The sequence below is a fragment of the Myripristis murdjan genome, chromosome 2, assembly GCF_902150065.1.
Source record: "Myripristis murdjan chromosome 2, fMyrMur1.1, whole genome shotgun sequence".
Classification (NCBI taxonomy): domain Eukaryota; kingdom Metazoa; phylum Chordata; class Actinopteri; order Holocentriformes; family Holocentridae; genus Myripristis; species Myripristis murdjan.
The window spans coordinates 3,234,975-3,250,446 of NC_043981.1; the positions used below are offsets into that span (position 1 = coordinate 3,234,975).

At 41.8% G+C, this 15,472-nt stretch overlaps 1 protein-coding gene across 1 annotated transcript; it reads left to right on the plus strand.

Annotated features, from left to right (window-relative positions):
- Positions 1-6,664: 6,664 nt before the first annotated feature.
- On the plus strand, positions 6,665-12,343 carry LOC115372716 (gap junction alpha-3 protein-like). Its single transcript, XM_030070814.1, has 4 exons — positions 6,665-6,727; positions 9,316-9,403; positions 10,253-10,809; positions 11,488-12,343. Exons 2-4 carry the CDS (start codon positions 9,335-9,337, stop codon positions 12,341-12,343), a joined length of 1,482 nt encoding a protein of 493 aa, XP_029926674.1. The 5' UTR covers positions 6,665-6,727; positions 9,316-9,334.
- The last annotated feature ends 3,129 nt before the right edge of the window (positions 12,344-15,472 follow it).

The window sequence follows — 15,472 nt, forward strand, 5'->3', positions numbered from 1 at the left end:
ACAACCTTTGCTGGGCACTTAAACTCAAGAAATCTGATCCAGCATCACTGTGTTTTTCCCACTTTTTTTCCCTTCAAATTATTTTTTCTTGTAATTACACGTAATTTGGAACAGAATAATTGTACATAATCTTCAAAGTCAAATTCTTCATTTCAAGGGAAGTCTAGCTCACTGGTCTCCGGCTGACCTTTTCATTCCACATCTCTTTCTATATCTGAACATTTCTTTTCAGCTAAACAGCTGAAACCTGCAGAATTTGGACCAGAAAGAGATGTTTTTTTCAGCTGCATCCTATGAAAGGCCATAGGTCACAGTTTCTGGGCTTTTCCCAATCACAAGTAGTTAGTCTGACACTCAAATGAAATTGAGCTCCTATAGGCTACAGGCTTACGCAATGACGGGAATTATAAAGCATGTATTCCATATAGAGCTGCCCTAGGCCTTATGCATTTGTTGATAATATCATTGTATTGTTGTCTCTGAAAGAGGCTGTATGTAAATAAAGATGCTTTACGTGAAACGGCAGCAGAGTTTTGATTTTGAGTTTTCACAACAGCCAGGAATGAGTGTGATACAGTTCTTTAACTGACTTTTTTCAATCGCTGCTAAAAGCTCTACTGTAATGCACCTCCATTTAAAAGAGGTTTGAGTAAGAACAGGTGAAAGCAATCAGCAGTCAGTTACATTGAATCTTCACTTTAGAACATTTACATTGTTTTTTTTTTTTTTTCATTCACAAAGTGCATAAAACAGTTGAAATATAATAATGAAAAGGTCAATGAATGAAAAAGGGTGTGGCATTCAGGCCAGTGCAGGATAGTTGACTGGGGAGGGGGTTGGGGGGGGCAGCCACATCAAGTTCAGAAATGCAATAACACTGGAAACTGGACGTTTTGGCCTTCAAAATAAAAGCATGCAATAAGTCACTTTGGTCCATACTGAGGCATAAGGGACAGCAAGCCTTTGGGAAAGAAGATAAGTGACTGCATTTTCAGTTCAGCTCCATCCAGATGTGATGATTTTAGTGGCTTAGTGCCACACACCAAAACTAAGCCTGCAGGCATATACCACCTTACATGCTTTCCTCTTTTTCACTTGTGTGCTTTGCACTAACTGTAAGTTTTTCCTGCCTTTTTTTACTAATTGTTCAGAAATGTTGCCTGTTCTGTTTTTGGCTTATTACCTGACTATCTATCTATCTATCTATCTATCTATCTATCTATCTATTTTGTTACTTTTTTCAGAGAAAACAACTGACTAAAAGGGAACACAGAAAATAGAAACTACACATCCACTACACCTTTTTTCAGAAAACACATTTTTAAGTTATAATTGAGAGCAAATTATGGACCAGAAATTTTGCTTAAAAACAGGCCTACAGTTTCTGATTTTACGTGAAGTAAGTTCTATATAATTTTTTTCTTCATCATGCAATTACACTACTACTACCACTACTACTGCTACAACTACTTCTATTAGTACAACTGCTAAGTAGCAGTTGTAGTATATACAGTGTAGTCGTACTATTATTACTATTACTACTAGTGCTACAACTACTTCTACTACTTCTACTACTACTGCTATTACCAATAATAATAACAATATATTATTAGTATTGTTGTTGTTGTGAAATATGATGTATTATCAATACTGTATTATAATAATAATGAGGATAATAAATATTTTTATTAGTAATAGTAGTAGTAGTAGTAGTACTTGAATTATAGTATTAGGCTATTGTTTTGCTGTTTTTTGTAGGGTGTTAATGAAGTTCTGATGACTTGAAAACAGGTGAAAATGTGTGTGTGTGTGTGTGTGTGTGTGTGTGTGTGTGTGTGTGTATGTACGGGGTGGGATGGGGTGGGGTAGCCCCCCCACCCCACCCCACCCCCAGGCCCCCCTCGCGCTCCACCCGCCCGTGCCCTCCCCTCCCCGCGTGCGCCCCAGGCACGGGGACAGCACTGTGTGACAGTGGCGGATGGCCTTGGCCACGCGGGACGCAGCCGCTGCGCTTCGCCTTCGCGGGACAGGTTCCACACGCGCCCTTTTTTTTTAGACTAGACTCTCCTCGTTTTTTCATCCTCTCTCTCTCTCTCTCTCCCTCTCTCTCTCTCACTCTCTCTCTCACTCCCTCTCTCTCTCTCTCTCTCTCTCTCTCTCTCTCTCTCACTCTCTCTCTCTCTGTAATTCACTCCCTGTGTCTCTTTTCCTCCCCCCTCCCTCTCTCTCTCTCTCTCTCTCTCTCTCTCTCTCTGTCTCGCTCTCTCTCTAATCTCACCCGCTCCTTTTCCCTCTCGCTCTGTCGCGCCGGCCACGAACCCCCCGCTGGAGGAAAAGAAAAGAGGAAGAGAAGAAGTGAGAGAAGCGCGCCTCCGGGAGGGGACAGGTGGTTCAGAGGAGCGTGGTAAGCAGGTGGACGCTGTATTGATTGTATTGGGCGAAGTGGGAGGGAAGAGGAGGGATTATCATTTTTCCACCTGCTGGATTATCCGGCACCTCTCATGCTGCGTTCACTTTCCTTTGGAAAAGACGGTACATGCGAGGGTCCCGGTGAGAGCCCTTTTGTTTAACACTGCGGTTCATATGGGAATAACTGGAACAGCTTGATATGTGCTCTTCTGACTCACCTGAAGCTATCACTGTGTCATCATTCAAGTTCTCTTCATACCTTAGTTGCTCCTAATTACACTCTAATATTCACACTCGTTAGTTAAGAGCAACAAGTGATACTTTTCAGTGAATGTTTCACAGCAAACCACATAATGTAAATTAACCACAATGGTATTTTAAGAGTTTTGACTCCAAAACTGAGTTATGATGAGAATCACTGATTTGTTCATTCCCTTCAATTGACTGCCGATATTTCCTTATTGATTTCAAACGCACTCAAGAAGATGGAGAAACTGTTGTCTGTAGTCAAACCACAACTTTTACAAGTTTTAATTCAGGTGTAATTCAGGGATGTGAATGCTATTTTCAAAGAGGAAGCTTGTTTCTTCCCATTTGTAATAAATGTATAGCATAATATTCTGACACAAAATCGATAATAGAAAAAAATTTGATCATACCTAATGTAGACTAGTTTAAATGTTCAAATATCATTTATAAGTCATCTCCTTTGAGAATTTGGAAAATCAATTGTTAATCTCAAATATATTACTGTTTAAATATTTTCAGTTTCAGGTAAAATATTAAACTCATAAACATAACTGTGATTATATTATTTGTCTTAAAAAATACCCTCTACTTTTCACCGTGCTATAATAGAAGTTATTTATCAGGCAATTCCTGACTATTTGTATAAAGTATAAAGTTTTCAGTATGTTCCAATTTCTTTATTCCCTTTGATGCTGGTGCTGATGGATGGGAGAGAGGTGCACACTGACTTAAACAATTTTGTGGTTGTTAACTCTGCAACTACCATGGCACAACACATCTACATGTGGAAATCTTTGTTTGGTTTAAGTTGCACTGCTTAGTTTGCTGGGCTGTAAATGAGGGCATTTATTCAAAGTATGAAAAAACTGATCCAGAGAAATCAAACAGTCACAATGTCTTGACAGTTTCAGCCGAGCTCTAATGCATTAACATTCCCACATTAACCATCAGCAAAGTTTCTTATATGGAATGAGTATCAAAACTTGGACTGCTACAGTTATTAATGGATGCTGCTTTCTCGGGGGTGTGGGTTTGGACATCCTGGAGCTGATTCATGAGAGTGTACCTTTACATGCCTAAACGCAACTTTACATACCTTTGAGCACTTTTATGCTCCTAAATGCACCTTTATACCCCATTAAGCACCTTTAAAGATTTGGATTCTTTAAAACACACCTTTACACACTTGCTCCTAAACACACTTTACGCACCTTTATGCAATTTTACACTCGCAAACATACCTTTTTGCAATTTTATGCTCCTAAATGCCCCTTCAAGCACCATTACACACTTTTATGCTCCTAAACACACCTTTAGGCACATTTATGCAATTTTACGATTGTAAACACAACTTTACATGCCTTTACGCAATTTTATGCTCCCAAACACACCTTTATGCACTTGTTCACACTTTTATCCTCCTAAAAGCACTTTTACAAACTAAAACAAACCTTTAAGCACTTTTATGCTCCTATACACACCTTTACACGTCTTTACACACCGTAATGCACCTTTACATGTTTACTGAGCCCACTTTCATGGCCTTAATGCACATTTACATACCTTTAAACACTTTTATGCACATTTATACACATTTACACACCTTTACTGGAAGCATATTTATGCATCTTTCAGCACCTCTACAATTTCATACACCTTTGTGCACGTAAATGCAGTTTTATGCACCTTTACTTTTATGAACATTTATGCACCTAACTGCATATTTCAAGCACCTTTTTGTAGCGTACGTTTTAGCACTTGGTGTAGATGTGCTCTTAGTCACCCATAGGCAATTTCTCCAAGAAGCAAGGCTATGTTCACATGAACAAAGTAATGCAGCTATTGGCCATCAAGGTCTAATTCACTAACAGGAAAAAAAACTCTTATCAGCAAAGATTACTCTGACTGTCCTTATCTCTATAAGTAAAAAAAAAAAAAAAAAAAAAAAAAAAAAAAAACCTTGTCTACATCTGATGTCCCACCCAGTGGCTTAAAAGTCCATCAGCAAAGACATATGAAAAGATACAGGCAACAGCTATTCCTTATTTATTTGACTATAGCAGGATATTCTTAATACAGAAGAAATAAGTGATAATCACAGTTTAAAAACTACTGTTCATTGCCACGTTGACAAAATCCACTCAAAATTCTGTGCAAATCTGAGTTTGCATGGTGAAAATGCCGTGGCAGTGAGCTGTTCCCATGTTTTGATTATACGTTACCTGTAAGGTAACTCATGTAACTTGGTTATCAAAACCATTTCTTGCCAGCGTTGCCACTGTCTACCTACCTTACAGTAAAACTTTTTTTTTTTTTTGAGGTGCAATCGGCAGGCCAAGAGTTAACCGTCCTGGCAGTTTTAGCACAAAGACCTCTGATCCATCAAAAGCACACGCCAGCCGGGACAATGTCCATCTGGCGGCTTCTCTATTGTCTGCCGTGACAGACGGTATTTCATCACGTCAACACATCATGTACGTGTACACATACCGCCGCTCCATCGCCCTATCAGTACAGTACCCACGCCATTAATTGGCCTCTTTATTGGTTAATTGATCATTTAGCCATTCCATTGGTCTTTGTGAACTGCTCAGGGAAAGACAACCAATGTGTGTAGATTTATTTTAGCAGAGATGCTGTGGATGTACATTTGCAGCCATGGACTCCACAATTTACAATTTTTACTATAACAAACAGTAACCCTAATGGAAAACACTCTAAAATGCCACTACAGATTTAGGGCATGTCTGTGATGACCTTGTCATACTTAATATTATTTTTTAATCTCCTGTAACATTCTCACTGGAGATGCCGTCTGTCTGTGTATTTTTAGATTGATCTTTCTTTTTTCAGTATTGCTGCTTTAGTTTTTTTGATAAGGGGAAGTCAGATAGGCATTATAAGTTTATCATTAGATGTGGATGAATTTTTGAAGTGTTGCAGTGGACTTAACTGTGACAGTTTGATAGGTGGGAAAAACAGGAGTGGTGTCTGCTACTGTAACTTTGAATGTGTGTGTGTGTGCGTGTCTGTGTGTACATGTCTGTGGGTGCGCGCATATCTTTCGATCCCAAGCAAACATTTGCCTTCCTCAGCATTTCTGGGATGTGATGAGCCCAGCATTCGACAGGGACGACCTGTTATCCACTCATTCACTGCCCACAGATGGCCAGCCATTGTCTAGCCACTAGCCAGCCCTCCAATTCACACTCACACACACACACTTACACACAAGTACAGACAAATATGTGCAGGTCTGCATGCAAGCCCGATACAGACATGCACCCCCTGTTTTTTCTCTGTCTCTATTTCACACACACAAATATGCACGCATACACAGACAAACACACACTCATACATTTGCAGAGACAGACAGAGTGAGATATATAGGCGGATGCATTTTTTCTGTCTTTAGAATCCCTTTTAATCTTACTTTGCGCACAAATCAGTTGTAATCAGCCCGATGATTTTTGAACACATTTTCTGAATGATTCCTGGGCTGGGTTTCCAAAAGGCATTTTACTAGAAGGCAGAGGCTTAAGAAGCTGCTTGAGGCAGCTGCAAATCTTCTTTTACTACATTTTACACTGATTTTAACCCATTTGCCAGTTATGCCCTATGTCGTTAAAGGTTAGCCCTGGTAGAGAAATTTGGGTCTGGCTCTACAGGGGCTGAATTGAATCCATATCTGTCAAAGTGACCCGTTATTGTTAGAATGATAGAGTGCAATTAAACTTTGTACAGAATAAAGCTGGAGAGTTTCAGATATTTGAGCATTTCCTGCCTCAGAATAAAGCACATCTTTTGTCAATTAAGGGTGAGGAAATATTAGTATTTAAACATTTAGCCTAGGTATTTGACTCTGGTCATGTCTGGCTCTCAGTCTGTGGTGTATTATCTGACAGCATGACTGCCAAATTAAAACGTAAATAAGAATATTGGTATGATTTGTGCTTCTCAGTGGGCCTATAAAGTTGACAAGAGTTTTCTCTTTCCCTCTTTTCCAGATATTGTTTTTCTTCTGATCTCTGGTCGATGGATTTATCACTGACAATACAACGATATTTTAGTAAGTCTGCATTTTCTTGTTTATTTGGACATTGTTTGCCGTTTTAGTGGCTCCTGAAACCAGCATCACTTTCACAAAATGGAAAAACTGGGATAGAAATATCACTGGGATGCTGATCTTGTTCCTTTGGTTAAAAGATGTTCCTAGCCTGAATTTAAATGTATCTGATGAGGTGGATGATGGGCAGATTACGGTGAACAGAACTCTCACAGGTGATTTCCTTGAATTCTGTCCGTAGTCCTCTTGTTTTTAGGACTAGCTTTATAACTGTTGCTTTGAGAGCTGTTGTTCTCCTGAGTCGCTGTAGGTTTTAGGTTTTCTTCTGCTTTTGTGGAGTGTAGCCGCAGATATTCTTTTGGAATCTATTGTTCTTGATCTGTTCTTTAAAATGGCTTGAGATAATTGACTATAGCAATGACTTTCAAACTAGGGGTGGGTCCCATCGTGGAGGTGGGTGGGTTGTGGGAAAGCTACATAAATGCATTCTATTCTTAATAATGGCAGATAGAGATTTCCAAATCATAGCATGTAGGTCTATAATGATAGGTGGCACAATTTCTTCATCCATCAGACCCACCAAAGCTCTAATGACCGTGTTGCCCTGCAAAAGTGACAATGAATAACAGAGCAGCCCTCTTCGATCTTATTTTAAATCAGGAGTGGTCAACACACCGCCTAAAGACATTTATCATACTCCATGAATGTTAACTGAATTGGAATTTATGGAATTGTATTTACCACTTGGCAGTGATATGAGGATGCCAGGGAGACCTCTGTGATATTGTTGATTTAGGTCTAACTCTTTTATATTGATTGCTTTGGACTGGGCATTGGCTGCTTTGGACTGGGTTGTTGCAAGAAGATGGGCTTGGCTATGGTGTTTCCTACTTCTTGTTTATCTTCCATCCTCAAAAATAAAGTCTGTGTTGCTTTTTCTTTATCTTCTCTTTTTCTTTTTTAGTACTGTTAAAATGGTCACACTCTGTCTCTCCTCTTCCTCCTATCTTTAATTTTCCCCTCACCCTGTAAATGCTGTTTTTTTTCTCTACCTTTGGTCTCCGTCTGTGGTTTTGCTGGTTATCCCGCCCTTCTGTCTCATCCAAAAGTGGAAGAAACAAACAATTTTGGATCATTAGATTGACTCAAGTGCTGTGACTGAAGTATTGCACTGCTATGAGTTGCATCTGTCACAGACTACAGATTTTGCAGGATCTCCACAGGCATTGCAACAGAAACTGCCCACTTAAGTCAGCAAACATAACCAAATCCAAACCCTTGACCTGTCTATGTTCAAAGTACTGTTTGAATATGCTGTGAAAGAAATAGTCTAGGAATAGTGTGCACAGAAACAATCACTACGATGCTCCATTGTTCATTAATTCTTTACTTTGTCTCTGTGCTGTATTTTGTGGTGTGTTTGGGGGCCGATGCATCACTGTGCTCATTGCTCCGTCGGTCTGTCAGCAGTTGGGTCCAGAGGGCGTATCTCCAAACCTTTCTAATGGATTGCCATGAATTTTGCTGACAACATTCCTGTTGCCTAGAGCATGAAATCGGTCCATTTTGGTGACCCTGTGACCTTTGGTCTAGCACCAGCAACCAGCCAAACGGTCAATATCGCAGTGGGATACCCCAGAATCTGTTGGGTGGATTGACATTTGGTTACAACACTCATGTTGACTAGATGATGATACCTGTCAGTTTTGGTGACCATGACCTTCCCCCTTGTGCCACCAGCAGGACCAGTGGGTCAGGGCATATCTCCAGATCTGTTTGGTGGATCGCCATGACATTTGGTGGCAACATTCATGTGCTAGATGATGAAATCTGTCCATTTGGTGGCAATATTGGCGAGACCTTCCTTCAAATGCCAACAAAGTCAAACTGATAGTATGACACACAAATAACTTAAAATGTTCTTGCATTACAATGCATTTTGGTGATAACATTCATGTTACCTAAACGATGAAGCTTGGAAATTTTGGTGACCTTCCGTCTAGCGCCACCAGCAGGCCCAGAGGAGCATCTCAGATCAAAATAATGTACTTGTTTAATTCCAAAGAATCACACTCATACTTTGCCCTCTTGTACTTTTTGCGTTGCACAGTAAAGACTGTGTAATAAGACAGCCTTCCTTTAAGTAACCCAGAAACCTTTTATTCTGAAAACATTTTCTTAAGTTAGATCAGTGTCTTTGTATACTGTTTGTATATTGGCCGTTTTCTTAAAAAAGAACAACAAGCTGTTCATATCCAGTACTAACATGTATGTTTGGTCACATATTCCTTTAACTAATTCTAATGAATCATTTTGACTGGATTCCACAAATAGTAGTTGTGGTAGTACTATATTAAAAATTGATGATTGGCAGTTACTTAGTGAAACATGTATAGTATATTGAACTTTAACTTTAATTTCCCACTCTTTTGCATGTTTCACAGTCTGCTCAACTCTTCTCTCTACTCCTCTCTGCCTCTCTTTCCTGTTTTTCCTCATCTTTCTCCTCTCCTGTTCCTCATCTTCCACCTTCTTTCCCTCCCTGTGGCTGTCCTGTGTTGTTCACCCCAGGCTCTCTCCTCTCTCTCCAGGCTAGAAATCGTGTGAAGCATGGGTGACTGGAGCTTTCTGGGGCGGCTGCTGGAGAATGCTCAAGAACACTCCACTGTAATCGGCAAGGTGATTGACTGAGATTGATGAACAACAAACTGTAGCATTTTAAGGCGTTTCTGCCCCCTCCCATAGCGTACAGCAGCACAGATTTTTAGATTATTTAGAATATCATTTTTTCTCCAATTAAAAGTTCTTACAATTTCCAACTTTGAAACGTCACAACCTGGCCAATTCATGTTACATCTAGAATTCTGATTTACCCGACTTGATTGTACAACTTGGCGTGGCGTTCATGTGCGCTTCCTGCTGGGAAACTGGAAGATCTGATAAACCTGGCAGCACATGAACGGGGCATTTCTCCACCCATTGGTGTGACCTAACCGTCCATTTCTTGATCTTTAAACATCCGTCTTGTTTTTCTTCTCCTTTGTCACCATTGCCTCCCTCAGTCTTTCCCGACCCTTCATCCTTCCGTCTATTTCCTTTTAGTCTTCTCTCTTGCTTATCAGTCCACTGCCATGTTTTTTCCCATCTCTCCTTTACCATGTTGTTTACCCGGGTCAGGACAGGACAGGACAGAGTCCTTTTGTCCGGCAGCTTCCTCCAGCTCCTCCTGGGGGATCGTAAGGTGCAGGTAGGAATCCTGGGAGACGTAGTCCCTCCAGTATCACCTGGGTTTGCCCAGTAGGGTCTCGATAAGGTTCCCAGATAGTACCCATAGAGAAGAAGTGAGGTGGACATGTCCCCTCCATCCACTATGTCCACTACATGCCTGACAGCTGATGGATGGTCAATCTCTGAATCCCTTTACAGTCACAAGCCTGAGTAAGATCTTGACATACCAGAGGTCGTCCATTTCGGCCTGCTGCTCCATTTTTCCACCTTTCCTTTAATCAATCCCCCCTTCTTCTCCAGGTTTGGCTGACGGTCCTCTTCATCTTTCGCATTTTGGTCTTGGGCGCGGCCGCCGAGGAGGTTTGGGGTGACGAGCAGTCAGACTTCACCTGCAACACGCAGCAACCCGGTTGCGAAAACGTCTGCTACGACGAGGCCTTCCCTATCTCCCACATCCGCTTCTGGGTGCTGCAGATCATCTTCGTCTCCACGCCCACCCTCATCTACCTGGGCCATGTGCTGCACATCGTCCGCATGGAGGAGAAGAGGCGCGAGAAGGAGGAGGAGCTCAGGAAGGCCAGCAGGCACCAGGAGGACCGCGACCCACTCTACCACAATGGAGTTGGTGACGGAGGAGGAGGCGGCAAGAAGGAGAAGCCGCCGATCCGTGATGAGCACGGCAAGATCCGAATCCGCGGGGCGCTGCTGAGGACCTACGTCTTCAACATCATCTTCAAGACGCTGTTTGAGGTGGGCTTCATCCTGGGACAGTACTTCCTCTACGGCTTCCACCTGAAGCCGCTCTATAAATGTGGCCGCTGGCCCTGCCCCAATACTGTGGACTGCTTCATCTCCAGGTTAGAGTGTAGGACTTTATTATAGGATTTGTTTGTTTCTGTCTTCTACTTTTTGGTTTTCTTTGTTTATTTGCTAATTTGATTGTTTACTTGTTTATTTGATTGTGTACTTGGGCATTTCATTTGTTAACATATTTCTTGTATTAATTGTATTGTTTACTTGTCTAGTTATTCACTTGTTCACTTTGAGTTTGCTGTTCATTTGTTTGTTTGTTTGTTTCCTCCTTCCTTCCTTCCTTCCTTCCTTCCTTCCTTCCTTCCTTCCTTCCTTCCTTCCGTTCTTCCTTTCAGGTACAAACTTTGTACTATACAAATGGGCCATATACATTAATCCACCTGATTCATTTCACAAACCATAGCCATAATTTCCACCTCATTTTAATGTTGAATTGTTCTGTTTCAAAACAAAATGCTGTCAGTGCATTTTCAAATCAGACAACCTTAAGAGCATTACTACAAAAGTAAAACATTGTCATAAAATTAGACAGCAAAACCACATTAATATGTTCAAGAGATTATTAAAGTGTATATATTTTACATAATGATAATTTAATATATTTCAGTGTGTCATGTTTTGCATAACTGCCTCATTATTTGACACCACCTTTGTTGAAAATACATGTAAGAGTGTCTGTATCTGTTACTTATTGCACTTAACTGATCAATCTGTTTCCCCAGGCCAACTGAAAAGACAATCTTCATCATTTTCATGCTGGTGGTAGCCTGCGTCTCTCTGCTCCTCAACCTGCTGGAGATCTACCACCTGGGCTGGAAGAAGGTCAAGCAGGGGGTGACCAGCGAGTTCATACCTGACCGCGAGTCGCTGCGGCTGGGCTCGGACGAGGCCGCCGATTCGGAGACGATCCCCGAGCGAATGTCTCCGCTGGCGCTTAACTGCCTGCCGGCCTACGCCAGCGTGAGCATAGTGGGGGGAGGCGGGGCTGAGGGAGGGGGCTACGCGCCCACCGAGACCTCCCCCAGTGCGCTCTCCTTAAGCCCCAACATGGCTGCCACACCCACCGCCGTGCCAGCTGGACTCAAGATGGATGCCGCCGTGTTCCCACATGATGACTTCCTCTTTCAAGCCCCGGCCATGTCCTTTTATGGCAGCAGCGAGGGGGTGAGTGTCGGGAGCCACGCGCAGCTGGCAGCGATGGAGCAGAACTGGAGCAACATGGCACTGGAGCTCAACGCTCTGGATGGGAAGAACTCCTTCTCCTATCCTCCTCCCTCTCCTCCTCCCTCGTCCTCCTCTCCTTACCAGGAGACCACACCTCTTCCTCCCCAAGAGGAGCAGCCCGCCACCGCCCCTCCGCCTAATCATCACCCCCTCCATCCACAGGAAGAGGAGGCGGTAGATCAGGATAACGTCGTCCCCACGGCACCGTGTGCGGCTGTGGACGACGACTTCACAATGGTTACTAGGGCAGAGATGCATGAGCCTCCTGCTGCCGCGGCAACAGACGTCCGGAGGCTGAGTCGGGCCAGCAAGAGCAGCAGCGTCCGAGCTCGACCCGATGACCTGGCCGTGTAGCTAAAACACACACACACACACGCACGTACATTCACACACATAAAGCATATACACATGAACACACACACCCAAGCACACATTTATACATTCATGTAAGCCTTCACATACAACATCTCTGATGAACAACCTCTGACAGCCACACACACATGCATGCACACATAAGCACAACCTCCAGCGCACCCTGATGCCCGCGGGTCATGTTGCAATGCAGAGGTGTAAGTGCCAAACGTGGAGAATTGGAGCTTCTGCTGAGGTGTTGGCCTGGCTTATCTGAGTCTAAGATAATAAACAGAAGCAGGGATCCATAGATAGACAGAGTTTGGCTGTGTTGCACTAATGGCACCATGTTAATTCCTTATCTGCATATTTGTGAAAAAAAAAAATGTCCTCCCTGATATCACCATGGAGAGCTTCCCATCTTTTGATAAATCATCTTTTAATGTCAGAAATCTTCTTGCGCCACATCTGGCTCCTTCTTGGAGGACTCACTGGAGAACTGGCTAACAGCTAAACACATAAAACGATGCCTGAAAAGACAAATATGAAAAAAATATCACTTAATTCCATAATGTCAGATGTCATATGTCATTAAAGGACCATACCAATGATTTTGCATGTTTAACATAATTTATAAATCGTCTATAAAATGTATAAACATCATGTTGCTGCTAATCTTTTCCCAAAGCAAGCAGTTGTATTTTAGAACTACACTATGATATGAAAATGAACTTTCAGAGACTTCACACTTTCTTCACACCAGTATTCCTTTAAAGTAATAAAGTCGTCCACATTAGTTTTCCTAAAAGCAGCAGCACTGTTGTGTTCTGATGACTTGAAATTGGGCATAGTGAAATGGTCCTTCCGCGAGGGAAAATAGTCCCCAGGGGAAACGTTTGCTTTCCACAGCCAATTATGAGTTCTGTGGTTTATGAATGATAATGACTTTGTTAGCTACAGAAGCAAAACATTCTAAAGTTTCAGGCAAAAATTCACAATCAAAAATTCAACTCTAGTACATTCTGGAAACATTCAAAATGACTGGTATGGTCCTTTAAAATCAGCTAACTTTAAGAGATGCGATCAGCTCTTCTCCACTGTAAGACCTCCAACATGGCCGCCAGAGAGCGTGTTACATCACTTACAAGCCAAATACTGACCTAGCGATGGCTATAGAGCAGGATGATAGAGCCAACATGGCTGCCACTGACAACTGGCCGTTATTAGTGTGAGAAGATGGGGGGTGGGAGGCGGGTCAGGGGTCGGGGGGCGGGTTACTGATAGGGAACACAGAGAATTCCAAAACGAACAGGGTATTGTCCATCGCACTGCTTCCCTCATGTTGGAGAGCATATACACACATGCACACGCATACACACACGCACACATGCACACACACACATTTGCACATATGCAGATAGTCAGCACAGATATGATTAAGGAAAGGTTATGGTGGTGATGATGATGATGATGATGATGCTAATGATGATGATGATGATGATGATGAAAAGATATTGGACTGACTAATAAGTTTGGGAGCTTAGAGGCAGCAATGTTGTTCTGCATATTATTTTATTCTCCCCCTCCCCCCCCATTTTCTTTTTCTCCCCTCCCTTTCTGCCGGGATACATCAGAGGAGAGGTTTGCACTTTTGTTTCTCCCCTTTACTTTTATTTTCCTCGTGATGATGGAGCTGAACAGGCGTCTCCGCGCCTCCTCTCGTCAGAGGGACTGTCTCGTCGGCCCGGTCTGTCCGTCTTTGTGTCGCTCTCGCCCAGCCTGCTATCTCAATGAAGAGAGGGACACGCTGACACTCGAGTGGAGCAGGAAAGACAAGAAGAAATAACAGGATGACCTAGGAGAACACAGGAAAGCAATACAGCTGTCCCACCCTGAGACATAGTCTTTAGACTTCACAGGCTGTGAGTGTGTGTGCGTGCATGTGTGTGTGTGTGTGTGTGTGTGTGCATGTTTTAAGTCTTTTAATCTCGTTTCAGTGTTCACAAAAAAACATCTCTGCAGTTACATCAGGGTAAATTATATATATAAATATGTAAATATATATAATGAACAATAGTATTAATAGGCTACATAAGATATTATACAGAATTACCTACATTTAAACCCAGTTACTTTCTGACCAAGCTGCAACTCATCGCCATTTTCATCCAAAAAGTTGATTGGCCTCGGCCTCGTGCAGAAATCCTAATATTAGTCAGAGGTAAGACAATCAAAAATTGTTGCGATCGCTCGGTTCTTTGAGGATGCAGCGAGTCTTGGGCTTTGCAACTTGGCCAGAGCGTAGAAATCAGTTCTTCCTCTTTCTGATGCTTGTGTTTGCAGTGTATTCCAGAAGTGTCTTCTTTACTGTAAAGAAACTGATCAGATTTAAGACGAGAGTTCCCCTTAGCTGTTCTGAATAGGAGGGCTGTCAGTTCATTTCCTAGACTAGTTGTAGACTCTAGCTTTTATCAAATTTAGATTATTGATAACAAGCAATATGATTTTAAAAGGCGATGACATTTCTCTGTTAGTTCTTAACAGACATTACACGTAGGAATGTTCTTTTTTTTTTTTTTTACCCTGTTCTTTTTATTTATTCCTGCCAAGAAAAAAAAGAAAAAAAAAAAGGAAAAAAACCCCAAACAAAAACAGAAAGTGGCTCCTTTAAAGTTCGGTTGTGTTTCTCTCTAACAACTTCCCAATTTTATTTAATGATTTTCATATTGTTTTATTGTTTCATTTAACATTCAGGAGGAAAAAAAAAACAGGGTACCTTACCAGCAACAGAACGAAGGAGAGTGGTTTGTTTCAAATTCTGTTTTTGGGTTTCGTACATCTTTGTGTTTCTCCCTGGGCAAAATAGTAGTCGGATATATTTTAGATACTTGAAAAACACAAGTGCTGGATTCTGTCACAGGTCATGTGTTCACAGTAGCTGTTTTCGTGTGCAAAGATAACTCACATGCACCTCACGTGTTTCACATACAGTGGAGATAAAATTCTGTGCACCCCAAATTTTTTATTGCATCAAACCCTCAATTGTAAACTAATTGTAAATCACCTTTTTTCATTTGGATATCCAGCAAAATCAAGGTAAAAATGCAACTTATTTCCCACAATATATGAACT

Excerpts from the sequence above, each read along its gene's own strand:
- LOC115372716 (XM_030070814.1), top strand. The coding sequence starts at position 9,335 with ATGGGTGACTGGAGCTTTCTGGGGCGGCTGCTGGAGAATGCTCAAGAA. Across the intron at positions 9,404-10,252 it reads ACTCCACTGTAATCGGCAAG|GTTTGGCTGACGGTCCTCTT; the intron begins GTGATTGACTGA and ends CTTCTTCTCCAG. Across the intron at positions 10,810-11,487 it reads GTGGACTGCTTCATCTCCAG|GCCAACTGAAAAGACAATCT; the intron begins GTTAGAGTGTAG and ends CTGTTTCCCCAG.